General features: G+C 53.5%; 1 protein-coding gene across 4 annotated transcripts; it reads right to left on the reverse strand.

The window, feature by feature from the left end:
* Window positions 1-6,233: 6,233 nt before the first annotated feature.
* TEDC2 (tubulin epsilon and delta complex 2) lies at window positions 6,234-26,419 on the reverse strand. 4 transcript variants are annotated; one of them, XM_074553166.1, is made up of 10 exons: window positions 25,689-26,419; window positions 25,501-25,599; window positions 25,267-25,322; window positions 24,147-24,822; window positions 22,719-22,772; window positions 20,827-20,911; window positions 20,408-20,516; window positions 20,092-20,193; window positions 19,481-19,692; window positions 6,234-7,069 (listed from the first exon to the last, which is right to left on the reverse strand). In XM_074553166.1, exons 1-10 carry the CDS (start codon window positions 26,312-26,314, stop codon window positions 6,971-6,973), a joined length of 2,118 nt encoding a protein of 705 aa, XP_074409267.1. In that variant the 5' UTR covers window positions 26,315-26,419; the 3' UTR covers window positions 6,234-6,970. The 4 variants fall into 4 exon arrangements, with proteins under 4 accessions (XP_074409267.1, XP_074409266.1, XP_074409268.1 ...); XM_074553165.1 differs by lacking the exon at window positions 6,234-7,069 and adding an exon at window positions 17,042-17,256 and having other exon boundaries at window positions 25,689-26,416; XM_074553168.1 differs by lacking the exon at window positions 6,234-7,069 and adding an exon at window positions 17,182-17,319 and having other exon boundaries at window positions 25,689-26,417.
* Between the last annotated feature and the right edge of the window lie 558 nt (window positions 26,420-26,977).

Raw genomic sequence — 26,977 nt, forward strand, 5'->3', positions numbered from 1 at the left:
GACCAGAGATGCAGACACAGAGATTCATAGAATGTTTTGGGTTGGAAAGGACCTTAAACTCATCTCATTCCCACCCCTGCCGTGACAGGGACACCTCCCACTGTCCCAGGCTGCTCCCAGCCCCAATGTCCAGCCTGGCCTTGGGCACTGCCAGGGATCCAGGGGCAGCCACAGCTGCTCTGGGCACCCTGTGCCAGGGCCTGCCCACCCTCACAGGGAACAATTCCTCATTCCCAATATCCCATCCATCCCAATGGCAGTGGGAAGCCATTCCCTGTGTTCTGTCAAGCTTTGGCCTCTGACCACCCCCAGTATCTGCTGCACCGAGCTCCATCTCTCTGTGATACATTTTAGGCTACACAATTTGCAAAATCATTCCGAACCTTGCTGCCCTCAATCCATGTAAACCCCCAGGGGAAAATGATCTAGACCCAAGCCAGGGCTCAGGCATGCAGTGGTGAAAGGAGCTGAACCTCTGAGGAAGGTGTGACCTGCTGGGGATGATCAGTGGCCTCCGCTTCACTCCAGCCCCAGTCCCTGCTCAGGTGTCCCCTGCAGCCCTGCAGCAGTGCTGGGGACCCCCTTGGTGCCAGGCACCCCAAATGCTGCAGCTCTGTCTGCATTTGAGATAAGGCCCCATTGGAGAGACAGCTCTGAGAGTTCAGAGCTGCAGGAGGAGCTGGAGCTGGAGCTGGCTGGGCCAGCCCTGCAGCAGGGACACAGGGCAGCTGCAAGGATGTTCTGTGACGGTGAGTCCTGCATGCACACACACACCATCAGAAACTGCATTCATTTGGAAAAAAAATTCTGTAATTGTCCATTTGGAGCTTCCTAAACCAAGATTAGAGCAACCCCCTGGGAGGCAGTGCTGGGTAAGACAGTCTGTTGGTCATTTCCACATTCCCAAGGTCTGCTTCCAGTGCCCACCCTGTGCCTGGCATCCTGTTCCTTGTCCCTGCCTTGGGAAGACAGAGTTTTCCATGCACAGATAGGGAAAAAAGCTGTTAAAATTTCCATTTGTGTCCCTGCACAACAAATAACTATCAGAGGAGTAAATAAATTAGTTGATTAGCCAGGAATTCGGCCCAGCTGTCTCAGAGTTACTCATTATTTTGCTGGCAGCTTTGAACTGAAGGCAAGTAGCTGGGCTTGGCTGTTCCCACACCTCCCTGGGCACATGAATGTGTTTTTGAAGAGCAGGGAATGGTGATTTTTTGGGTAGGGATGGATGTCCCAGGCTGTGCCAGCTTTCTTGCTCCTGGATAAGGAGATAGGCTGGATAAGGAGACCTGCAGTAGTGCTGTGAGTTGTCCTGGGCCTCTTTGCTCCTCTTTACCACGAATTTCCAGAGCCAGCTGACACCTGGAAAAGCAGCAGAGCTAGATGTGGGGTTTAGGCTGGATGGACTGTGTAGGAAGGTGAGATGGGTGTGTTTTAGGGGGCCCAGGCGCAGCACAGACACAGAGTTGTGCAGGGCTTGGGTCACGCAGGCACTGGGGAGGGAGCAGGGCACGGCTGCAGCTGTGTGTGAGCTCAGGTGCATGGCCCAGCCCAAACCCTGTGCCCTGGGCAGGAGGAGGCTGTGATGGTGGCACCACTGGTTCCACTTTGTGGCAAATTCTGGATCCCAGCAGCCATGGCAGGGGGAGAGCAGAGAGGGCAGAGCAGGGGATGTCCCTGTCACGGGAATGTCCTGCAGACACCTCCTCTGCCACCAGCACCTCACTCCATGTGACATGCTGGCTCCACTCCTCCATCAGCCCTGCTGGTGCCCTGAAGCTGCCAGGAAAAGCAGTCCCTCTGCAGCTGTCCCTCTGTCCCTGCACTTCTGAAGGGCTTCACTCTGCACCAGGAGTGGGAATGGGAATGCCCATGGTCCCCATCCCAAGGAGAGCCAGGCTCTGTGGGGCTCCACCCTCTGCAGCCAAACCCAGCAGTGGGAGCAGCCCCACGTGTCAGCCAGGATAAGAAATGAATGTCAGGTTTATTTTAGGGATGCATGTTTTTATTTTTATGTTTCCCTTTTGCAACTGTTCCCAATCTGGCAGCAACAGTTCTTAACCCTTCCCTCTGGTGCCTCCAACCTTGCGTTTTCCCCTTGAATCCTGTTTGGAGTTGCAAGGGGGTTGGGGTGGGTCTGTCAGAGAGAGCACCCAGGGCTGTCCCAGCAGCTGAAGCGTTGCTGGTGTGGGTTGGTGTGGGCAGGGAGCCCTGGGGATGCTGTCCCTGCAGGGGAGTGGCCCTGGGCTGGGGAATGTTCTCCCTGTTGGAGCAATGCAGGTTACATCGAGGCATGGCTTTGGGAAAAGGTGCCTTGCACGGACTTTGGGCCACCTCTCCTCCCTCGGGAGCTCCTGCCAGGGGCACAGAGGCCTCTGGAGGGTGCAGGTCCCTGGGCAGTGAGGCAGCACAGCTGGGCCGGGCTGCAGCTCCAGGCAAAGCAGATGGAAACTGGTGTTTGAGTGAGCTTGACAGGTTTATTAATTTTCTCTTTGGTTCCCCTGGCAAGGGTGAAGCCTCTCTCTCAGCCCAGACCATGGTCAGGCAGCCCAGAGCCCCTTCCTGCTCTGAGGATCCATCTGTGCCCCAACAGCTCCTGTGCCTCCAGCTCAGCTGCTGGGTATGGACAACACCCTGGGCATCCCTGTGAGCCCCTTCCCAAACCTGTGCTGGGCCAGGACAGCTGCCCTTGGGCTCTGCCGTGATGCTGAGGCCCCTGGCACTGGCTGGGGTGCCCAGGTGGCACGGGCAGTTGGCTGCAGCAGTGGGGTGTCCTCTGAGCCTCCCCAGCTGCACAGGGAAGGGAACAGCTATGGGGGCAGCTCCCACACGTCTGCAATGCCACCAGTGGCACCAATGCCACTTGAGAAGGAGGAGGGTGTGATGGTGGCAGTGCCAGCAAACACAGAACCACTGGTTCCAGCTTGTGGCAGATTCTGGATCCCCAGGTGCTCTGTGAGTGCAGACTGACTACGTGGCTCCTTTCATATTCTTCCTTCCAAGTTCTTTGTGACCCAGGTGTAACTTTCCCAGCCATTTCTTGCAGCCACAACCTGCACTCAGGGCTGTTTAAGGGGCTGAAGTTCCCCAGACTCGCTCCCACCCAGTGCAGTCCTGTGGGGGAACTGCCAGGGTCCCTCCCTGTCATAAACCCCCAGAGGCAGCAGGAGGGGTGGTTGTGGCTGTGCCTCTCTTGGCAGAACTCAAATCCCTTAAAGCTTTTAGCAGAAAACAAAATGAAATGTTGGTCTGTGCAGGACTGGCATTCCAGCTCCTGCAGGCTGTCTCTGGGATGGGCTCCACTGCTCCAGGCCCTGCTGAGAGCCACCCTGAGGAGCTCACTGGGAGCAGGAGAGCTGATTTGGCTCTGGAGAACTGGATTTCAAGAGCAAAGGAGGGTGAGATGTAACAGGGCCTGACGTAAGACATTTTGGGCTGGCTCCAAGGCCTTCCAGGTGCACCTGGCCAACCATCCCAACATCCTGTTGAGATGGGTTTGCTTCAGAATGGGGGGAGGAAGGGCTGAGCACTTGAAAAGTGAGATCAGTGTGGGCAGGATTAGGAGCAGCACTCCTGGTCCTGGTGGTGGTGATGGGCAAGGTGAGAGCAGAGGGGTTTGCAGGCAGCCACAAATGTGTTTGCTGAAGTATTGTAGCAAGGAGAATGAAATGAAAAATAATAAAATTGAGCTGGCACCTCAGACCCTCAATACATGAACTTAACACTGAGCATCCCTCACACCACACACCCATCACTGGTTTGCTGACCCTGAGAGGCTGAAACCACAAACTATTTAAACACCTCAAAACAATGACCAGCCTTAGGAAGAACAGCCTGGGCTCAATGTTTGCTAAACTCATTCACAGAGTGGGGCTCTGGGATACTGTCCCAAAAAAGTAAAGCTTTGATCAGATCTGAGGCTGAAAGTGTCTCCAGCCTTCCAAACTCTGTGGGTGTTTGAGCCTGGATTTGTGGGATTGGGTGTCCAAGCCCTGGCACCCGGGATCCCACTCTCCTGAGGGTGGCTCGGACCGTGCCTGCTGTGGCAAGCAGCAGCTCCGGGGCTGTGGAACACGACAGAATGATGGAGACAAGCCCGCGGGGATGAGAGCTGCGGGCAGGGAGGGCTGCATGTGGCACAGCCCACGGGGGAGCCCCGGCTGCCCGGGCACTGCTCGGCCCTGCCCCGGCTCGGCCCCGCTCGTTCTCCCGGCTCTGCGGGCCTGGGGGGCTCCGCTGCCGGCCCGGGGCTGCTCTCGGCAGCTCTGGGCACGGCCGCGGTGCTGGGGCAGCTTTTGGGAGGCCCTGAGGCTGCGGGGCCCTGGGGCAGGGCAGCGGCCCCGCTCTGCCGCAGCCCCCGCGGCCGGGAACCACAGAGGAACCCCGTGCCCGGGTCTCACTCTTGTTTTTTACAATCATGAGTTCAAAGCTAAATTCAAAGAAAGGGAGCATGGACTTCTTTAAAAAAAAAAAAAAAAAAAGTCTTAAAAGTGTATTTGCTCCTTTTGGATGAACCTCCAGCTCCCTCTCCAGAACAGCATTGCTGTCAGACTCGCACAGCCGGGGGATGCAGCTGCGAGCTCACAGCACGAGCACCGCACCCCGGGCATCCCTGGCACCACCGGGCTGGGGCACCGGCGAGGGCACGGAAGGAGCCCGAGTTCCTCCTCCACGAACAGCGAACCCCGAGAGCAGCCGCCCGCTCGAGGCTGAGCCCCTCCATTCCCCGTTTCCCGCTCCCCCGGCAGGCTCAGCTACCGACCCGCATCGGGAGCGTGGCCGTGGCTGTCCCCGGTGTCCCTGCCAGGCCGGCCCCGCTCCCGCACCGCTGTTTGTGCGTCCCGCACCCCGCGCCCATCGTGCCCGCAGCTCCCCGGAGAGCACACACACAATTTCCTCCTAAACTCCTTCTGTCCTGCGCCACGCGGGTCCTCGCCACAGGGAAAAACCGCAAGGGGACAGAAGTGATGCCGGACTCTCCCAACACCCAGCAGGGGCTGCCTCGGTTTCCTGGGCACAGATCCCCGGCGGAGCACGGCAGGGACAGCAGCCGGTCCCTGTCTGGTGAATTGCTCCCTGGCCACTCTCCGGCCTCCTTGGCCGCTCTCCGGGCTCTTTCCGTGCTGGTCCCAGGCGGGCAGGCAGGAGGGAGCCTCTGGCGTGGCCGGACTGCCCCTACCCCGTGCCGGGAGCGGGGCTGGCCGGAGCGGCGCTGGCGCGGGCGGGGTGGACAATGACGGCAAGCTGACCTCGGGCACGGTCCGGACCTCCTCGGATGCGACAAAGCCGGTGCTGTCACCCCTCTGCTCGCGGAGGGGGCTGTGTGAGCAGGGGGCTCCGGGTGGAGCTGAGCTGTGCCCCAGCCCGGCTCATAGCGCTCCCTGCTCCAGGGCCAGGGGCTCCTGGCGCTGCCGCTGGCGCTGCCGCTCCCGCTTGGCCCGCCAGCACACATAGGCGGCCACCAGCAGCGCCACCCCGAAGATCAGGGTGGCCACCGAGACCACCTTAGCGATGTCCATCTGGGGGCCATTGATGGTGAAGGTGATGCACGTCGCTGCCACGCCGATGACCACGGAGACGATGCCGAAGGGGAAGATGCAGCGGTACCAGGATTTCTCGGTGCCGCCCGTGGCCAGGGCCAGTTTGTTGAGCGTGGCCGTGGAATCGGTGGCTGTGGCCAGCGGCAGCCCCGGTTTTCCTCCCTGCAGGCAAGTGAGTGAGTTGGACTTGCAGCCCATCATGTTGGCAGGAAAAGCCAGGAAGGAGCAGCTCAAGGCGCGTCTGGGACGGACGAGAGTGGCTGTGCGGGCGGTGGAGGGAGAGTCCCGGATCCTACATGCTCGCTGTGTCCGGCGGTGCTGCTCTCGGTGCTCTCGGTGCTGCTCTCGGTGCCCACGGGCCGGGGCTCCGCTGCCGCCGCTCTCACTCGCAGCCGCGGCTCCTTTGCTGCCAGACGGAGCGAGGGCTGGAGGAGGATTGCAGCGGGGATTGGCGCTGCCCGCGGTGATCTCATGGTGGTGGGAGGACCGGCTCGGCCCCGCCGCCTGTTAACTCGTTCGGGCTGGGAGCAGCCGCCTGGCATCGCTCTTGCCGTGTGTTTTTCCAACTTGCGTCTGTTTTCGCCAGCCCGGGCCCTGGCCGGGCAGCGCTGGGGCAGGGGCGCTGTCCCCACTGCCCGGTGCGCCCAGCCCCGCAGTGCTGCAGCCCCGGGCACGCAGATCCCAAGGGAATGGGCAGGGACCGCTCCCCTGAGCCCCTCTGCTCCTCCTGGGCAATGCCAGCACCATCACCTCCCTCCAAGTTCTTTTTCTCCCGGTGTCACCCCCTCCGTCTTTGTTCCCTGGCACAGGGCTGGGGAGCCTCACTGGGAGCCCATGTGGTGCTGGTGGGACACTGCGGGTGACACTGCGGGGAATAGAGGGTGACCGATCACGGGACCCGGAGGGAAAGGGGCTGGAGCTGAGGTGCGGGAGGATTTGGGGTTTGAGATGATGGCTGAGCAGGCAGGGCGGCAGCAGGGTGAGGTCCAGGGGGCAGGATGCTGAAAGGCAGCTGAGAGCAGGAGGGGATCAACAGAGCCACAGGAGCTGTCCCGGGAAGGAGGGGTGGGCTGGGCTGGGCCGGGCCGGGCCGGGCTGGGCTGGGCTGGGCTGGGCTGTGGGAGCTGGCACTGTACCCACCAGAACCCCAGGCACCGCTTCCTTTCCCTGCAGTGCCCACATCCTGACCACCAAGATGAACGATTTTTAAACAGCAGCGGTGAGCACAGGTAGGGGATGTTGGCTCAGCGCTGCTCCAGCACAGAACCACACGTGCACAATGTGGCAGAGCCCAGTGATGCCACCCAGGGCTCCTGGGCAGGGAGGAGGGAGACACAAACAGCCTGGAGGAGGTTCAGTACAAAATCCTCCTGCCCAGCTCTGAACATCACCAGAGACTTTTTTTTTGAGGGCAAAAGCTTTTCGTGCCTTTACATTGAGTGGATCAGAGAGGCACCAGGACTGGAGAGGGCACAAACAGTTCCCATCTCTGGCTTCTCCTGCACTGTTTTATCTTTTAATTGGTTTTCCTGAAGGAGAGAGGAAAGGAATGAGCTATTGCAGCAGACCTGAAGACCTGGAGCCTTTCCCGGGTCAGAGCTTCCCCTGAGCTGATGGGGCCCAGCTGTGTGTCTGCATCAACTGAGAGGAAGCCAAAAACAAGGAAGAAAATCCACACTGCAGGAGCAGCAGAGCAGGGCAGTGAGAGGGAGGCTCTGTGGAAGCTGACATGGAGAATCAGAGGAGCTGATGGGACTGGCTCAGGAAAGGGAAGGTTTGGGCATTAATCTGCACAGGAGATGCATTATCCTCCCTTTTTATGGGCACTGCTCTTACCTACAGCATCCCCAGGGAAGTCATGCCACTCTAGGAAGGAATAAAGCTGGTTTGGATCAGCCTTTGCCCCCTTCAGGTTTGGCCTGGGAAGCTGTGTGCAACCTGTGAGCACCCAAACAGAGGGGCTGGCTCTGCAAGGCTCCTGGCTTCTCTTCTTGCTCCCAGTTTCTTCAACAACATTTGGAAATAACAACAGTGGAAGTTGATCAGGTATCAGCTGAATTCCCAACATTCCCATGGCATGCCCAGAGGCAGGCAGCTGCAGACACAGAGAGCTGGGCACAGGGATGGCAGTGGGAAAATAACTCCAGCTAAGGCAGACATGCAGCACACAGTGCTCTGCAAACCGAGTTTTGTTATTTACTCTCCTGATTGCTCATTAGAGGGGAGGAAGAGCAGCAGAACTCCATGAGTCAATGCCCTCTGAGCAAGGGCAGAAGGCTGATACCACCCAGCACAAGCTCCAGTTTCAGCTTTGTGAAGCTTTGTCGAACTTGAAAATGTTCAGGCTTAAATTTATCCTGAGCTGAACCCTTGAAGAAAATATCAGCTAAAATAATTCAGCTGCTGCTGACAGTGGGATCTGGAAGAAAATAATCCAAGAATTTGGAGTATTTTGGAAGAAAATAATCCAAGAATTTGGAGTATATCCAAAATACTCCAAGTAGCAATGTGCCACTTCCCAAACTTCTTCTCAGGAAATTTGTGATGTGGTGCCACCCCTGAACACAGCTCCAGTCTCCCGTGCTGGCCACACCCTCTGCAGCATCCCCACACCTCCAGCCTGCACTCAGAGGACTGAAAAGGACTCTTGGCTTCCATCAAAACCCAGCAGCATTTGTGGGTTGACAGCAGTACCTGTTTTTAAGTGGTGCTGAAGAGCGGTGACTGGCCTTGAGAAAGCAATAGGTGAGAAAAACAAGTCCCAGCTGGTTAGAAAAACAGCCATTTTCACGTCTCAGTTCTGATGTGTGAGGACTTTGAGTATTTGACTCAGCAGGACTGATGTGACCCTGCTGTGGCAGCCCTGTGTCTCCTGGAGCTGCACTGGGGTGAAGCACAGGCGCACACCCATTGCAGGAGCTGTGCCTGCATCAAAGCGCTCCCACTGCCACCCACACACCGCTCACCTGAGAGGGTTCAAAGCAGCAGAGGCAGCAATGTCCAACCAAGGACCTCTACAACTGCACAGATGCTTTAAAGAAATCACCTGCAGAGAGCCCAGTGCGTGCCAGGGAGCCATGCTGGCTTTGCTCCTGGCTGGAAAGAAAAAGCAGGACCAGGACAATGCTGCACAGGGGCAGGGCCACCACCAGGAGATTTCTCACACTCATGTGTGGAAGGCAGCTGGATGAATTTTCCCTCCTTCATCCAGAGGCCAAATTCAGGCAACTTTCTCTGATCTCATGGTTGTTTTCTATAAGCTCACAAATGTGCAATGGGCTGCATGGTGTGAGTTCACATTTCTGGGCACTGAATCTCCCACCCTTGGTGGGGCTGACACTCCTCTGCCTGGGTGCTGCACTCCTTCCCTCCACACTGCTGTAACCAACCTAAGGGTGTAATTTTCACAGCAGAAATAGAGACTTGTGCATCCTCCTCCCGCTTCCCACAGGAGATGAAAGTGCAGCTGGGGCTGGATGAGTCACTGGCAGGAGCAGGGAGGGATGGCACTCCCTGTGCACACAGACACCCCCAGGGAGCCTGGGGTGATGGATGGGGCACAGGAGCTCTCCCTGCTGCCAGAACCCTGCCCACAGTCTGGCCTGGTGCCCTTGGCTGCAGAGAGGCTCCAAAGCCTGGCAGGAGGGAAGGAGGGAAGAAACACCTGGAAATTCCTGTTGCGGAGGAGCAGCAAAGAGCAGAGAAGGTGAATGGCTTGGGTGGGTGACAGAATGGTGGTGGTTGAGCAAGAAACCCAGACTCCTAGAAGGGAATGAGGAGGAAAGGAAGGATCCCTCTAAAACAGTTCAATGTCTCCAATTTTCAAGTAAGGAAGCCCAGAATTAAATATGATGCTGAGCACCACTAGGGAATCCCAGAAGAAGCAAGGTGCAGGAGGAGATCCACATTCTCTAGCACTGTGGCAGGAGGAAGGAGTCCCATGGTCCATGATTATTGAGTGACCAGAGACACTGACACCACCTTCAGTCCATGATTGTGGACCAGAGACACTGACACCACCTTCTCAAAGCAGATGTTAGAGCCAAAATAATTCTGAGAGCACATGGAAGTGCTGCAGCAAAGAAAGCAGGGCCAGGATGCACAGACACCCTCATGCTCTGCTTCCAGCTCCAGGTCCTGCTGTGCTCAGGGTGGACACACTCCTTCCTGGAGCTAAACCACTGCACAGGGAAGTTCTGTATATGGAGGAATTATGCCTTATTTTGTCCAGAACTAGAAGGTAATGGGGCTGGAAACGAGAAGAGAAAACTACATATCTGGCAGGAACATCTGTGGGCAAAGATAATTGAAGAAAATCACTGTTACACAATTCACATGTGTCCCTGCATGAGTCAAAGAAGTAATACTCACTCGTGCCCACCTCACTGCTCAGTTTTGGGACACATAGCTTAAAACCGGGGTCTAGGTTGTAGAAATCCAGAAACTGGCAGTTCTGAAGCCTTCTCACACTGTGCTCTCAACAAATGACCCTCACTTGGGCAAAAATTAAATGCCAACAGACCACAGGCATTGACTTATTGCACAGAGGAAGTGGAAAAAAGCAATGAACCCCAGCAGTTTGTAATAACTTAGAAATCTTCACAAGGTTTTTTCCTTTGGCTCTGTGGGGAAATTAATAATTCTGCCTTTATTTGGCTCATACAGAATCACGGAATTGTGAAGGTTGGAAGATCATCAGTTCCAACCACTAACCCAACACCACCGTGGTCACCCCAAACCATGTCCCCAGGTGCCACATTGACACATTTGTTAAATCCCTCTGGGATGGTGGCTCCACCACTCGGTCTGTGCCAGTGCCTGATCACTCTCCATGATGAAAATCTGGCACAGTTCATGCAAGAGCCACATGATAGATTGAGACTGGGGTAGGAAATACTGAATAACAAGTTATTGCACAACTGTCCCCCACCATAAATAAACTTAGACTGCAATGAAGAGCTGCAGAGAAATGAGAGCGGGTGAATATGGCACCAGCAACCACAGCTGAGTGTGGAAAAAACCCTGGCAAAGCCAGTGTTAAACTTTGAGCAGCTCCATTAATTTTAAGATAAAGAGCAGGGAAGACACTCACGCAGCAGGAAAGCATCATCAAAGAAGCACAGGTGGCATCTCAGAGTCCATTTTAAGCTGCCTTGTGCCAAGTAAAGCTGGAAAACAGGCAGCAAAATAAATCAGGAGGCACATTCTTGGATCCTCAGTGACCTAAGAAGTATTTTCCAGGTCTATGATTCAGCAAAAGGGAAATAAATAAATAATCAAAGCAGGGGAATAAAGCACCAACAGCCATCAGGAAGTGTGGGGCTGAAAATAGCAGCCAAGTGTCACCTTGATCCACTCCAACAAAGACTGGCAACAGTGACAAGCTGCTGGGTGACATCTCTGAGCTATTTCGGGCCCGTGGCTCTTACACTGCATGGGAGCCCCTCTGGGCCATCAGCAGGGGGAGAAGGTCAGCCCAGCCCCAGCATTCCAGAGGGACTTCCAAACCAGGGAGGGGGCTGGAAATGAGGCATTCCCATGTCTCACCAGAAGGATGCTTTCCTGAGGGTTCAGAGATGGATGGGAGCAGATGGAAAAGGATCATGACATCACCCCAGGCACAGCCACGCTCCTTCCCAGCCCTGGGGTGAGCTCACACCAAGCTCGGGCCACAGCGGGCACTCAGCACTCAGTGCTGGGCACCTGCTGCCATCCTGAGCCAGGAAAAGCTCCGGGCTGGCAGAAGAGGCCCCAGCAGCTTTGCTGATCTCCTCTCCTGCCCTTGGAAAGGAGCTGTGGGTGCTCCCAGTGCTGCCCAGGGAGCTGGGTGACTCATACACCAGCACACTGGTTTTAAGGCTCACAGATAAGAAATGCACCTCATACATACAAATAAGCTATTTTACTGTAATTTCTTCTTAAAAAGAAAAAAAACCCCAAAAAACAAATAAAACCTAACCTAATTAAAAGCCCAAAGCCCAAATAATGCTGTTTGCATTGTCATAAGCAAGACCCTCAACTCCTCCCTACGAATGGAGACCGCGGTGTTCCCGCTGGTGGGAGGAAGGGAGATGGAATCACACATGATTCAAATCACTATTGCTTTGTTCAGTCAAAATACTCCTTTAAACCTGGTGAGTTTGCTCTTGCAAGGACAGCAGGATCTCTGTGAGAGCTCTGTCATCCTGAAGAAGATCCAGAACAGCACAACACAGCAAACATCATTTAAAATGGAGACAATACCAGGTAGTTAAGATTGAAAATAGTCTAAAAGATATTGGCAAACACACTGAATAATATGTGGTTATGTTTAAATTTATATGCCCAAACTTGCTTAAATACAAAAAATACTGTCTGATTCATCCCTGCATCCAGTATCCAACTATTTGAATTCTATCCCATTACTCAGTCAGCACAATATTATAATTAAAGCACTATTTAGGGTTTCAGTAAGTTTTTAAAGGTTTGTTTTTTGGGGTTTTTTTTGTTGAGTCACTATCCCTGGAGGGATTTAAAAGATGTGTAGACACGGTTTAGTGGTGGTCTTGGCAATGAGGGGAACATTTCGACTTGAAGTTCTTAAAGATCTTTTCAAGCTAAATGATTCTCTGATTCCTGTGCTCTCTCCTCTGTGTTCCTATGCCTGGCTGGTACCCAAAACTCCCACCCTGGAGGCAGTGAGAGCTGCAGATGCCCTCACCTTGCATGAAAGCACTCAACAATCCCAAAAGCAAGATCTACTGCTAAAATATCCTCTAGGAGCCTTTACCTGCAGAGAAAACTGCTCTGTGTGTGCTGAGCTTCAGAGCCTGAAGCAGGAAACAAAACCCCAAGGGAGAGATGCCCAGAGAACACAGCTGCAAAGTGCAGAGCTCCAGGCTGTGCCCCTGAACCAACAGCTGTGGCACCCTGCTTTGGAGAGAGGGCAGAGATGCTGAGGTGCCACAGAGCTGCAGGGGAAGGAAATGCACAAGCCAAGGTTGCCCAGGGCAGGAGCCCCACTGGGGTCAGTCACCCCTCAGGTGAGACAAATCAATTGTTTCCCTCTACAGCATGTAAGGGCTGAGGACAAACCTCACAGCAGCATGAGCACATCTGGGAGCTTGTGCTCCTACAAACCAGGGGGAGACTCCAGACAAGCTTCTTTCCAAGGCCAGGCTCCTCCACTGACTCACATCTTGCTTCTAGTTACTTTTTCTTATCCAAACTCATTATCCACTGGTTATCTTTCTTTTTCTGGCTAAAAATAAGTCAAACATCTTCATTTGTGTGCCTAAATAACAGATTACTGTAACCTTTCTCCTTGTGAAAGGAGAAAGTTCAAAACTCCCTTTTAATTTTTTCTCCTCCCATTCCCAGCTCTTTGTTCCCTGGCACACGGGGCTTGGTGCTTCCTGCCCTCTTCTGTCTTACTGAGCTCACATTAATTAACCAGCCAAAGAAATTTTTTTTTATTAAAATGCTAACCTCCTTCTTTCTCCACAAATTAAAACCAAGATGATAGATCTTTTCTTCTGGGTGCTGGTTACAAAAATAGCACTCAATCTGTGTGGTGAATGGTAGGAACTTTAATACTTACTTAATGAATTGTTTTCATGTCAAACTGAGCAATGGTTAGGGGTTTTCTTTTGTGAGGTTGTTATTAATGTGTGTGAAGGAGGACTAGGAAGCTGCCAGTGAACCCAGATGTCCTCTGCACCAGTCCCAATGTACATGCTCCTAAAAATCAACCACAATCCACCAGAACAAGAGGCCTTGTTGCAGAGAGCACAGACACACAAAACCAAGCTCAAGAGCAAGTGGAATCACATCAATCTCTGTTTTACACATAACAACTGACAAGCCCTGGTGTCAGATCCATCATCTGCTGCAGCCTCTCAGTGCCTCCACAATGGTGACAGGACTCAGGACTGGAAATGCACAGCCATGAACTGGCTGCCTGCCCACCAAAAATCCCTGTTGGCTCCTTCCCCTGGCATCCATGAGGCTATTAGAGCATTTCCCACTCACTGCTTACAGTGTGCTGATAATTAGACACCCTGGGACAGTCTGGAGGAGCTCTCTGCATCCTGCAGCTCCCACACCCAGCATCCTCAGTGGGCTCTGCATGCTTGTGGAACCCCTTTCAGCTTTAGCAGAACCAGACAAAATATCTCAGCAGAGCTTCAGCTGGAAAACACAAGCTCATCCTGAATTCTGTAACTTAGGGAGAGACTGATCTGGGTAAAAGAATATAAAAACTAAAAAAATGTGTGTGGAGATACAGTTCCCTCCTAGTGGCTCCCCTAAAATCCAAGAACTCTGTCCCAGCATTTTGCAGCATCAGTGCTCTTTCTAGAACTCTAGACTGGCACAACAACTTGCTGGGTCAGCTGTTAATGCTTCAGGTTTGACTCACACACAGTTTTAATCAAGTAACCTGCTCTCTGGAGCTCACAGAAAGCTCATTTAGAGAAGAACATCAACAGCAAATTTGTCATCTTCAGAGGGGGCTGGGAGTTTTCCTCCCACTTCAACATTTACCATCTTAAACTGCTCTTTGATGAAATTCCCTTATGCCTCACACAGCTCAGCAGGGTTTGCCTCTCCCAGCCCTAAGGTGTGCTCCTGGCCCAGGGAGCTCCTCCTGCCCTTTTCCCAGGGTGGGAGGGCGCCAAGGCAGTCACAGCAGCAGGGCACAGTCTGCCATGCTCTGTCACACTCAGAGCCCTCAGAAGGGCTGGCAGAGGCAGGACATTCCTCCACACCCCTGCTGTGTCATCCCTCTCACCAAGACCCGAGTTATTTCTGTTTTAGATGGGGAGCAGCCCTAAAGCGCCACTGCTGAGTCTCTCCACGTGCTGCAGCAGCACTCGGTGGCAGATCTGGTGACACCTGCAGGATGAACCCCTTGGGGGGCTCAGCAGAGCTTCAGAACTGAGCACAGCTGGGGCTGGGGCTGCCCCTGCACCCCTGGGAGTGCCCAAGGCCCAGCTGGATGGGGTTTGGAGCACCCTGGGATACAGGGAGGTGTCCCTGCCCATGGCGGGAGTGGAATTAAATGATTTTTAAGATCCCTTCCAAGCCAAATCAGTCTCTATTGTTCTCTAAGGCTAACCAAAGACAACTGGTGCATGTGAAGCCCTCCAAGAAGCTCTGCTGTTTGCAGTGTGCACTAACAGCAGCACTGCTGCTATCCCAAACATATTTGCAAAACAAACACAGTCTGTGGAGAAGTTGTAGAGGGGAAGGAGAGAAGAGAGCCAGGGAAAAAGAAAAACTGTAGCAGTTGGAAATACTTAAAGTCACAGATTCTGGAAAGAAAAGCAAAACTTGCCTCCTCCTCAGGATCTCATCCTTCAAGTAGGGAAAACCCAAAAACCTTGTAAATGCTACTGCAGGGGAGAAAGAAGGAATCAGAGCTGCTAATTCTCCCTGGCCCTCACTATGCTTTCTCAGCTCATGTCTACACAACACTGGGATCATCTATCACTTTCCAAAAATACTGCTCATTTCCTGTATTTCTGTAATTCTATCCCCTGGCATCAAACACTACCTTAAGTCTTTGTTTCCTCATCTCAGCTGGATGTACTTTCTTCCAACAACAATGGCACATCCTATAACAAAGCCCCCAGCCCCTGAGTTCAGCTGCTATTGAATCTATCTCTGCTACAGCACAAGACTGGTTTAAAAGAGTGAGTCATTCAAATTATTTAAAGTCTTACACATTTCTGAAATTTTAAAATGTGGTGTAGGAAGAGAAAGAGAACCTCACTGCACACAGAGGCAGAGAACAACCCAGCTACCTGACATTGTGCACCCCTTCTGCACAACCCCTACAGGGTCAGCTTGCCTTCTGTGTTTGCAACAACCCCTGGGAACCCTCTCTTGTGGGCTGTCTCCTTTTCCCAGCCCTTTCCCACCTCTGCAGTCCTTGCTGTGCTGCTGAAGTTGCTGCCAATTTACTCTGGCCTGCTCTGTGCTGAGCAGCAGATGCTCCATGACTCATGCAGTGCTTGCAGATGCAAGTTATCCATAACAGCACCCTAATTAACAATAGCAAATGTCAGCTCTCCCATTCAAACATGGACATGTTCATGTGTATGACCACACTATTTTAGAAGGCAGTGTCTGCTCCCTTGGAGTGTCCAATGCCACCCTGGTCCCATGGAGGGTCTCCTGCCCATAGCAGGGGTGGGATGAGGACCCTTCCAACCCAACCCATTCTGGGATTCTGTGACAAAAATACAAAGGGAAAGTCAGAGATGCTGATTTTCACCTATCATGTGAATGATTTTTATTGAATTTTGAGTGTCACGAAGAGCCAGACATTCAGAAGAGCCAGGAAGCAACCTGACCTTGAAAAGAGATAAGGAGAAACTAATGAATGACTTTGCACTGCTAAGAGCTAAATTACACACACACACACACACACACATATACACACAAAAGGAGTCCAGCTTTGAGATAAGGTCTGGGTCAAACTGTACTAGGCCATGGTACACTTCCTGAATGGAATTTAAGTACTCACAAGCAGAGTTTTTCCACTTCACTCCAAAGCTTTACCTGTCGCTGAAACACCAGGGAATTTGGGGATTACACGCAAGAGCCCAGCAAAAAGGAGAATGGCAGCTGCCCTTTCCCTGCGGTGACAAGGTGGGAAGCGCTGCAGGCCCGGCGTTTCCTAGGGCCGGGCTGGACATTCCCGGTGCCTCCGGCTCCGGCAGGGACCGCGGGACCCGCCCGCCCCCTGCCGGGCACAGCCGGGGGCAGCGCCGGCCCCGCTCGCTCCCGGCGGCACCGAAACACTGCCTGACCCTGGGTGCCACCGCACCGGGGCAGCAGCTGGGGATTTCTGGATGCTGGAAGGCCCTGACCCATGGTCCTATGGCTGATCAGTACAAACATGTTTTGCTACCTGCTGCACTGTCTGCATCCTGAGCCTGGTGTCCTGAGCTTGGAAGAAAAGCCAAAACCAGAGTCTCTGAAGGCCTGAAGGGGCTTCACAAAACCTCAGTTAACAGGTTAGGAAAGTGATACAAAACAACAGAAACACAGACTGGTTTGGGTTGGAAGGGACCTTAAAACTCACCTCACTGCAGCCCCTGCCATGGGTAGAGACACCTTTCACCATCCCAGGGTGCTCCAAGCCCATGTCCAACCCAGCCTTGGCTGGACTTCCAGGGATCCAGGGACAGCCCATGCCAGGCCCTGCCCACCCTGCCAGGGAGCAATTCCCAGTTCCCAATATCCCATCCAGCCCTGCCCTCTGGCAGTGGGAGCCATTCCCTGTGTCCTGTCCCTCCATCCCTTGTCCCCAGTCCCTCTGCAGCTCTTCTGGAGCCCCTTCAGGCCCTGGCAGGGGCTCTGAGGTGTCCCTGGAGCTTCTCCTCTCCAGGTGAGCACCCCCAGCTCTCTCTGGCTCCAGTCCTCGGGATACAAAAGGAAGTTAAAATAAAATAAAAAAAGCCCATAATGGAAACAACCCCCTGGAATTTAGCTGAATAAACAAGCAGACTAAAGAAGTTCATAGAAAAGATTTATTGCTTGGACTGTCTTTGGCTGTGTGCAGGAGTAGCAGGAGGCTCCCAGCTCAGTCCAGCAGCTCGTCCCTCACCAGCACAGGGAAGCGCCGGCCCCCCTGACAGAGCTGGCTGTGGATGGCCCTGAACAGCCCTGCAGAGCCCTCCAGGCACGGCCTGGCCTCCAGGACAGGCAGCAGCTCTGCCATCATCACCTGGCAGAAGCAAAGGAGACACTGTCACCAGAGCCAGCAGCACTCCAGGACTCCTTGTAGTGGCTGCAGAACAAGTGAAATCTAATCAGAGCAGTATGACTAATAACAGGCTAATTGATTGATGGATACTTTCTTTTGTCATATTTAATAAAGGCAGAGTGGTTCATTTTCTGCTCATGAGCTGCCTCAGCAGCCACCCAGCATTTCCAGAGCAGAGTCAATGGCAGTGCTGCTGCCCTGCTGCAGGGAGGGCCCACACTGGGGTGAGATCAGCATCCTGCAAGAAACTGCAGCTGGGGCTGCTGCAGGAGCTCTGCAGGCACACAGGGAGTGCTCACTCACCCAAGGGTGAAGTTCAACCCCTCACTCAGCACTGTTCCCAGCACCTCCCAGTTATGCCAGAGGTGTGAGTGGCACCTGCAGCCCAAAGAGGCCACAGGGGCTGCTCAGGCTGCCCAGCATTCCCTGGCCTGGCTGCTGCTCTGCTAAGCCTGTGCTGGGATCTCAGCCCAAGCTGTCACACAACCCAGGGCAGCATCAGTACCAGCTCTGGGATCAGGACTCACTCACAACTCAAGCACAGGTCACTCCAATCACTGGACAAAAGCTGGTCTTTGGTGCCCCACTCTTGAATTAATGCTTAGACAGACATTTTGCCTGGGATTTTTAGTTTTTTCTTTTTTCATCTGGCATGAGGTTCTGAAGTCTGAGCAGCCTGCACGCCAAAACCCAGCCTGCTGCACCTTGCCTGCCCAGGAGAGAGGACAAGTGCATGTGTCAGCCACCTCCCTAAAGAGCCAGAGCTCCAGGAGTGTTTGCACAACGCTCTCAGGCAGAGGGTGGGATTCTTGGGCTGTCTGTGCAGGGCCAGGAGTTGGGTCTCTTCCAGCTCAAAGTTATTCTGTGATTCCATGATTGTTCCCTGGTGGATGATACAGAGGAAGACCCAAACAGAACAGAGTACAGGATATCTGCAGGGGGTTCCCTCTCCTGATCTGCACAAGTCTCTGTGCAGGGATGCAGGACACAGCTGCTCATCCCTGGGAAGTCTCTTTCCACAGACAGGAAAGCTGCCTAAGGGGAAAGCTGGCCCATGGAGGAGTGCTGCACTGCTCCACTTCCATCCCCCTGCTCTGCTCCTCACACCTCAGGAGAAACAGATCCTCACCATCAAAGACAGGCTCAGAGCTACCAGGAATTTCTGTGGTACTTGGCTTTCCTCCATGGAAGGGCAGTGGAGGCCTGGCCCAGAAACAGGTACATCCTTTTCTGGGGCATTTATCTTGTTCCACACCCACTTACTTCACCTGGCCCAAGAATTTCACTTATCCTGCACATTCTGCACAGGGCTGCTTCAGACCCTCAGGGCTCACATGGCACAAAGCATCTATTTGGGTACATGTGCAGAAGAAACTGTGTCCACCAACAGAGCAGCAGGAATCAGGCTTTGGTCACCATTTCATTTTGGGCAGACAAAAAACCCCAAATCCTTCATAATTCGTAATTCAGTATTATAATGCTGAAATCCCATTTGAAGCCAGGTAGCAATCTGTCTTCAGCCACAGGGCTGCAGACAGTTATTAATAATGCCTCTCTGGCTTACAAAAAATGGCTTTTCCAGAGTCTCTATCACTCAAGTCAGTGGCAAAGAATAGGTCAAAGGAGGAGATTTGATTTCATAGATCTTCTCTGCCCTTTGCTGCTGGCTGAGAAGAGCAAGTAATCCCTGTGTGGCAAACTCTCTGCTCAGGCTGCTGAAGAAGCTGACACCTCCTACCCTGTTCTTACAGTCTCAGAATGGTAAAAGCAAGATTAGCAGCACAGTGGTTTGAGATTTAAAAGGAAAGGAACAGAAAACAGAGAAGCTCAGGTGTACAGTGGAAGCTGGAAGTCACACAGGAGGGAATGAGTGCCCTAAGAGGGCTGTAAAGGCCTGACAAAAGGGGCATTATCAACAACATCCTCCACTGCCAAATTCTTTCAGAGTACATAAACAAAATCTTATCAGGAGAGGGTCAGGCATGTAAGGGCCTCTGCTCTGACCCTAACAACAACAACAAAAGTCCCATTCACCAACAAAGAGAACAAGGCATAAGCACAAAAACATCACTGGAGGAACTTGCCATGCTGCTGCTGCCCATCAACACCTTGTACAACAGCTGCTGCCCCACAATTGTCCTTTTCCTTCCCTGCTCTGGGAGCACTGACACTGCTCCAGACTCACCTTTTGTAAGGCAATCTCTTGGTGCAGCATGGCCACTTGCAGCTTCAAGGCAAACAGGTCCCTGAGCTCCTGGAGACTGGAGTAACAGAGGAGAGGCACAGCCAGCATGTCTGCACTGTCACACGTGTGTCCCCTGGCAGGGACACAGGCTGGAGAGCAGCTCCCCACATCCCCAGGGCACTCTGGGCACAGCCTCAGCTGGGACTCCAGAGCTGCCAGGGTACAAGAAAGGGCAGGAGACAAAACCATACAAGTTAAATCTGTACTTCCAGACTTTATGATCTACTTACTGTTCCCAGAACTGATGACTGAAGACACTGCATTAATCAGGGTAAGCTCCTCACACATGGCACAATCAGGGCACCCTAAGCTGTGGCCTGCACTGTCCCCTCCCCAGCCCACTTGAACTGCAACTGCATTCAAAGCTCCAAGTCTCTCCTGAACACAGAGGGGGGGACACACAGGTACCACAGATTTGTTTGCCACCAGAGAATTAAGTTCTCCAATACCATAAAGATAACCAGGAGCAAAATGACCTTGGTGCAGTGTCCTGCACACAGATGGCAAAGGGCCACGTTCACACCTGACCACAGGCACAGGGACTGTCTCACCTTCCTGCAGCAGCTGCAGCTTCTGCAGGCACTGGGACACTGTGCTTTGCAAACCCTCCAAGGTCAGAAGGCTTTCATACTCTCCTTGCAGAGTGGGAGGATCTACAAGAGAAGCAGAGAAAAAGTGTGAACACTGGAACCTTCCTCCCCCAAAGAGCTTCCAGAATGGCCTTGGGTTCACCAGCCTTCATTTCAGGCAAAGAATGTTCCTGTCCCTCGTGTCCAGCACATGCCAAGAACACAAAACACGTGGAACTGAGCCCAAACCATCCTTATTCTACCTTCTGCCCTCCCACTGCCCTTTTTCCCTCCTTACCTGCAGGCTCAGCTTCCAGGCACTGCCTCACACGGGAGGGGACATCCTGAAGGCCCCTTAATTCCTCCTCTATCTCTGCAGGACTGGGGGTCAGCTTTGGGGAGCAAAACTCAAAGAGCAGCAGCTTAAGGAAGGTTCCACGGAATGCTGAGCCCCAGGCCAGGCCAGCTGCACTCAGGACAGAGGGAAGTGGCACTGCAGGGGGAAGGTGAGGACAGCAAGCACAGCTGTGTGGGGCATGCTTGCCTTGTGGCCACGTTTGGCTGGATCAGAAGTTTTGCAAGTGCTCAGCAGCTGTTCTGTGAGAAAACCCACTGCCTAGAGACCCAACTGGAACTGCTGTTATTGGAGGCATAACTCTCTCCAGCCTGGAGCTCACTGCAGAGCAATTGCACCCTGTGCCTGCTAGGAAAGGATACAGTTGTCTGGATTCTCTCCACAAAACGGGTCCTTGCAGCTGCTGCATCTGCACTCGTTTGGCACAGGCGACATCTCTCCCACGCCCTGAAATTCCAAAGGGGCAGGAGGTGGAAGTTATGTTCCTTTGTACCAGCCAGTGCTCACACTGAGCTGTGACACACCAGTGTGGCACAGCAGTGCTTTAATTACAAGTGTCTCCCTCCCTGTCTCTCTCACAGGTTATTTACCAGCCATTCCCACCTCATTCCCATGGCTGCTCTCAGATCAACAGGGACACCCTGCACAAAGCATCAGGCCCTGCACAAAGCATCAGGCCCTGCACAAAGCATCAGACCCTGCACAGCACCTGTTACTCCCTCCTCTTGTTTTGAGGGGAAGGATCAGAAGACAGGCAGCACATTTCCATAAGCAGAATGTGAACTTGTGGCACATCCCTCATGATGCTGTATTGTCCTTCCTCTTTATACCCCAGAGGAAACAACAAATCTTCCCTTCCTTTCTTGGGAGTAAGTCATTTGCATTTCTGTACATGGGTTCTGTTAGTACAGGTGTACAAAATAAAAGAGCAGACAGGACAAACTACTCTCACCCAACTACTTCACATTCCAAACTTCCTCAAGATTCTTAATAATTTTTCTGGGGGTGACAAAGTGGTATGTATGGCAAGCAGAATGGCAGCAGCATGTCAGGGATGCTGCACAGAGGTTTAAGGAAAGAACCATGAGGAAGCTGGCCAGGACTTCACACCAGAGTCCACCAGTTTTTTACATAAAGCACTGCACAAATAACAGCACTACTGGAGAGATGCATTTCTCTCACAGAGTTCAACATCCTCATGGATGCACAGTCCCCATGATATCCAACCTTAAGGATTGTCTCCCAAAACCTGCCACAGCAAGTGAGAGCCATCAGGAGGAAGCTTAAAATAGTTCTGCAGTGCCTGACTAATTCGAGTGTGCATGTGTCTTCTCTCTAGCCTAATGGGTCTTTTAAATCATGTTAGAAACTGCAGATTTCAGAAATATGTTATGCAAAGAAGTGTCAAGGTTAATGGAACAGGAAAGAATAGAAGTTCCCAGGCAAGATGCAAATCCTCTACAAAATATCTTGAGTGCAAAGGTTATTCTCAATCTGTTACTGAGTTGAAAGCAATAGTGAGAAGTATAAAATTGCAGCAAAGTGATTGGAATGCTAAAAGACTCAATTTAGAAGTGAAAATTAAGGGTAGAAAGTCTTTCCAACTTGCAGAAGGGCAACTAACAAACTGGTGCCTGATAAATGGCAGTTTTCAAGAGGAGGAGGAATTCTTGAGGGCAGCACGAAGTTAGATTTAAGAAAGGGTTTATGCTTGATATCTGAACAAAGCACATAAGGAGCATCAGAGGAATTGTGGGAAACCCTTCCAGAAGGCTGGAGAAAGGACTGGAGCACGCAAGCCCCAACCTCTGGCACCATCCCTGCAGTAACACTGTAGCTGGCTGAGTGTCAGAGCTCAGCAGCAGGAAGCAGCCTCAGACACTCACAGGAGAGCTGCAAAGGCAGGGCAGGGATGGGCTGGGAAACTCATTTGGACAGTGTACACAGAGAGCCATCCCACGGGGGTGTGTGTGCCACCAGCAGAGCCTTCTGCTGCACCCTCAAACCCACAATTAAAGCACTGCAGGAACTTCCTGACTCAGTGATTGACAGGAATTAGCACTCAAAGAATAAAAGTAGCACTGGTGGCTACAATAACAGAACACATCCTCAGCAGCAGCCCTGCAGTATGGGAGCTCCTGCTGCTCCCAGCTCAGGCTCCATGCCCTGGGGGTCACTGCCTCCACACCCCACCCCTCCTCACAGCCCTGAAGCTCAGGGGAGTTCTGCACTGAACTGCTCACACTGCTCTTACCTGCAGTTCCTGGAGTAGGCTTTCCTGTAGGGCAGGGGGAGCTTCAGCTGGCATCTGTGGAACAGGAGAAGGATCAATCCTGGCAGCTGCAAAGCAATTAACTCAGCCTGGTCCAACAGGGAAAATGGTGCTTTGTCAAAAGCTGAAATGAATTTAGCTGCAATGGGAGATGTCAGCAACTCTGGAGATTGGATCCACCACTGTCTCCACACTGTCCTCAAGGAGGGAAGATTACGTTGCTTATTGGGTTCCACAGGCACCATGGGGCTGAGCTGGGAGAGCTCCTGGACCAACAGAGGTTCATCCAGGGTGGGCAGCTGGGAGCAAAGCCATGGCACAGCAGAGCACAGGCATGGAAACAACACCTGCAGGGAAACTGCTCTGCCACAGCCTCTTGCCCTGCCTCTGCTGGACAAGGCAGCTTTGCTTAGCACCCTGTCACACTCAGAGAAACAGGAAAGGGACATCCCAGCTTCCACTGGGAATATGATTCTTAACCCTGAGGCAGAATAATCCCTAAATTGTTACACAAAAACAGGAGGGTTGGCAGTTGTTAGTCACATGCAGACTAGGAATGCAAGGCCACAGCTGGGAATTTAAGTAAATGTTTGAATCCAGATCCCTGTTCCTACAGCAACTGTCACTGAAGTGTCCTGGAGCCCTTCCAATGCAGTGAAAAGGGATCATTTCCTCCCTGCACAAACACAAGAGTTAGGTTGTGGTGGCTGAGAGAAACACTCCTCAAAACTTTCCAGATGCAGATTAAACTTCAATGTTGTTAAAGCAAAAGAGGAAAGAAATTACTTAAGACAGACTGGCATGAAGACAAAGCCAGTCTTCCAAGTATTATTTTGCCACTTTTCCACAGAGAATCTCAGTAACATTCCCTTCATAATCCTTCCTGGACCAAACCCTTAAAACAACTGTACTTTAATCAGTCATGATTTTGTAGTTACATGGGCAGTATGTTACAGGTTAACAGCATCAAACCCAGATGCCATCACTCCAAACAGCACTGGGCACATGCTTGAGACAGAGAGAGAGAGAAATCATGCATTATGTATTGTCACTGTGTAAAAAACAGAATGAATAAATAAAAAAATCAATATGCTATAATAGAGAGTACACTCAGAGGAAAGCTAAGGCTCAAGAAAGCTCTACAGAGACAGCTTTCCAAAACACTCATAGGGGACTAGGAAACATCAAAAGTCTTAATTGAAAGGCTTTCAAAGTCCCAGCCATCCAACAATAAGCCCTTAAAACGAAAACACTTACTCAACCACAATAAAGGCTTTTAAACTGTATAGGATCTTTCCTCTTGAGAGGGATGTGAGGAGGATGGAGCCAGGCTGGGACCCCCAGCAGGATCTGTACATGTGCCTGTGAGTCTGGAGCAGAACAGGAGAGGTGCCCACCTCCCACACTTACCCCTTTTCCTGCAGGGTGCCTGGCCCTGGTGAGGTGCTCCTTCCCCATGCACCTGCAGTGTCCTCCTTTTTGCTGGACTCTCCCAAGAAACCACAACTTTTCTTCCCTGCATCTAGTAACTGCTTGCCAGCAACTGTGGAATTCTTTACTGCAGCTGAATCCCCTCCAGAAAAGCTTTGCTGCTCATTTGGGGCAGATTCAGACAAGCCAGGTGTCCCCTGGGGCTCAGCTGCAGCACTGACTTCTCTGGCACTGGCACCAGGTGCTGTCCTGTGACTCCTTCCTTGTCTGGAAGTCACTCCTTTTGAGGAAATCTTCCCAGCTGTCCTGGGGCCTTGAGAGACACATCTGGCTGGGACTTTCCTTTGCAGTTTCTTCACATCTGGGTCAGTCCTGTAAGGGGCTCTTAACTGGTATGCAGAGGGCTTCTTCAACAACAAAGGCTTTTGGCTTCCAGTTCTCACCTTCCTGCACTCAGGAACATCCTCAACAGGTACAGGCACCTGCTGCTCTTCAGCTTTCTTGGGAGCACGTGCCTCACCTGCCCATTTCTGTCCTCTAGCTCCCTGAGCCTCTAATGGAGTTTCCAAGATGCTTTTCCTGACCTTCAGTGCCTTCTCTAAGGCCCTGTTCAGCAGTTCCAGCTCCTCTAGCTCCTTGGGTGAAGGCCTGTCTTCTGCAAGAAGAGAAAACGCGTCAGAAGGCTCAAACATGGATGTTCCCTATTTGACTCTTCACTTGCTCTTCCAGGTGGCACAGAAGGAAACAAAACCTAATGACCGGTGCAGGGGGTATTTTTTTAGCTGTGGGAACAGCCACTGCACAGAGGATGCAGGCAGGACTGCCAGAAGCTCTGAAGACCCAGGATGGATGTGAGGACACATCTCCTGAGCCAACCTTAACAAGTGACATTCCCACACCTGGGTCAGGCCCGCAGTCACTTTATTGCTGGCCTTGGCTAAGGAGACAGGACTCCAAGCTAACCCCAAGGAGGAGAGAGGGAGGGAAAAGGCAGAGGGGGTATTTAAGTGGATGCAGAGCATTGGAATAACTCCCAATACCCCAAATGGCTCGGGACCGGTGTGACATGAGGGGGCAGCGGCCCGGGGGAAGCGCTCACCATGCTCAGTGCTGGAGCCTGATTGTGGCTGCGGCCGCTCCTCTTCCTCATCATCCCTGGAGGGAACAAACAGCGACGGAGCCGGCGTGGCTGCCCCGGGAAGGGACCAGCACCCCCGGCCCGCGGGCCTCGGGCACGGCTGCGGGAGCAGCGCCCGGGCCTCGCCCTGCCTGCCGGCCGCCGGGCACGGAAGGGCCCGGAATGGGCCGCCCCACACGCGGGTGCCGCACTCACCAGCGCCCCAGCAGCGCCCGGCTCCGCGCCGCCCGCCGCTCCAGCTCCCGCCGCCGCTCCGCGCCCGCGCCCAGCGCCGCCCTCAGCGCCGCCGCCGCCCTGCAAGGCCCAGCGCGGTCAGCGCCCCGCGGGACCCGGCCCGGCCCGGCCCGGCCCGGCCCGGCCCGGCCCTGGCCCCTGCCCCTCACCTCTGGCCGCGGCCCGCAGGCAGCATCGGCCCGGCCACTCCTCCCGCCGCTGCTCCCGCCGATCCCGCGCTCCCCACGCTCCCCGCGGCCCGGCCAGGACCGGCGGGCGGGGCGGGGCCCGAGCGCGGCGGAGGCGGGAGCGGCCCGGAGCTGAGGCGGGAACGGCCCCGGGCCTGAGGCGTTCCGGCGGCTCCGGGGATGAGGCGGGAGCGGCTCCGGTCTCGCTCCCCGCAGCGCCGAGGGTGTCGGGCAGAGGGGTCCCTGTGGCCGCTGTGCCTGCCCGGCGCGGGCGGGACAGGGCCGGGGATGCCCCGCTGGGCCGGGGGAAGCGGCTTTTCCCTCCGCTGCCTTCGGAGCTTCACGCTCTTTCCTACCCCCTCTAAGGGGGCTCGGGCGCCGCGGGCTTGTTCTACAGCCCGAGGTATTGGACCTCTCCTGGGGTCAGGACCCAGTGGGGATTTGTTCCCCTCAGCCTTGGCAGTGGAGCGCCCCGAGAACACAGAGCCCGCGGCCGGAGGTGGGAGCGGGCCCGGCCCGGTGCCCGCCGTTCCCCGGGACCGTGGCAGAGCCACCTTCGGCCCCGCGCACGGCAAACTGCTGCTGCCGCCCGTGGTTTGCGGCAGCATACAAATGAATTTGTGGGGTTTTTTTGATGGAGAGGGTAATCTGCCTCGCTCTGCGGCGGTGGGAGCAGCCGGGTTGGTACCGCGGGCTCCGAGCGCTGCTGGATCCCGTCAGGATGAGCTCTCGCTGCGGAGCAGTGCAGTTCCCCAGAACAGCCCGTAGCTGGCACTCGGCACTGTCTGTTCAGGCAGCTGAGGAGCAGGAATCCAGTCCTCCCCCTTGCGCAGCAGAATGAAAGTTAACAAAAAGTTAGAAAGGAAGAAAGAAGTGGTTCTTTGCCTTCTATGGCTGAGTCTTGAGGTTGAGATGCTCGTGATTCTCTGCAGCGACGTGACCACAGACTTTTAAAATAGAAGTTGAGAATTCCAGGTGATTCGTCGAGACAAGATTTTAAAACCCCTTATAAAATGTTACAAAATATCAGAAAAATCATCACACATCGTGAGTTCCCACATTCACGAACTCAACATTTTTCCAATTGTAATTTGCACTTTTGGCACAGGCAAAGAATGATTTCTCTCTCTGTAGACTTTGCAACTGAATTTGGCAAACAGGCTGGCCCCTTCTTGCCCTGAATCTTGTAGAGAAGTGTGAGTCCACTGTCAGAACTCTGTGAACAGTTATGCTTCTGAGGCAGGAGCCAAGGCAGAGCCCAGCTCGATATC

Source organism: Zonotrichia albicollis, chromosome 16 (genome assembly GCF_047830755.1).
Source record: "Zonotrichia albicollis isolate bZonAlb1 chromosome 16, bZonAlb1.hap1, whole genome shotgun sequence".
In the NCBI taxonomy this organism is placed as follows: Eukaryota; Metazoa; Chordata; class Aves; order Passeriformes; family Passerellidae; genus Zonotrichia; species Zonotrichia albicollis.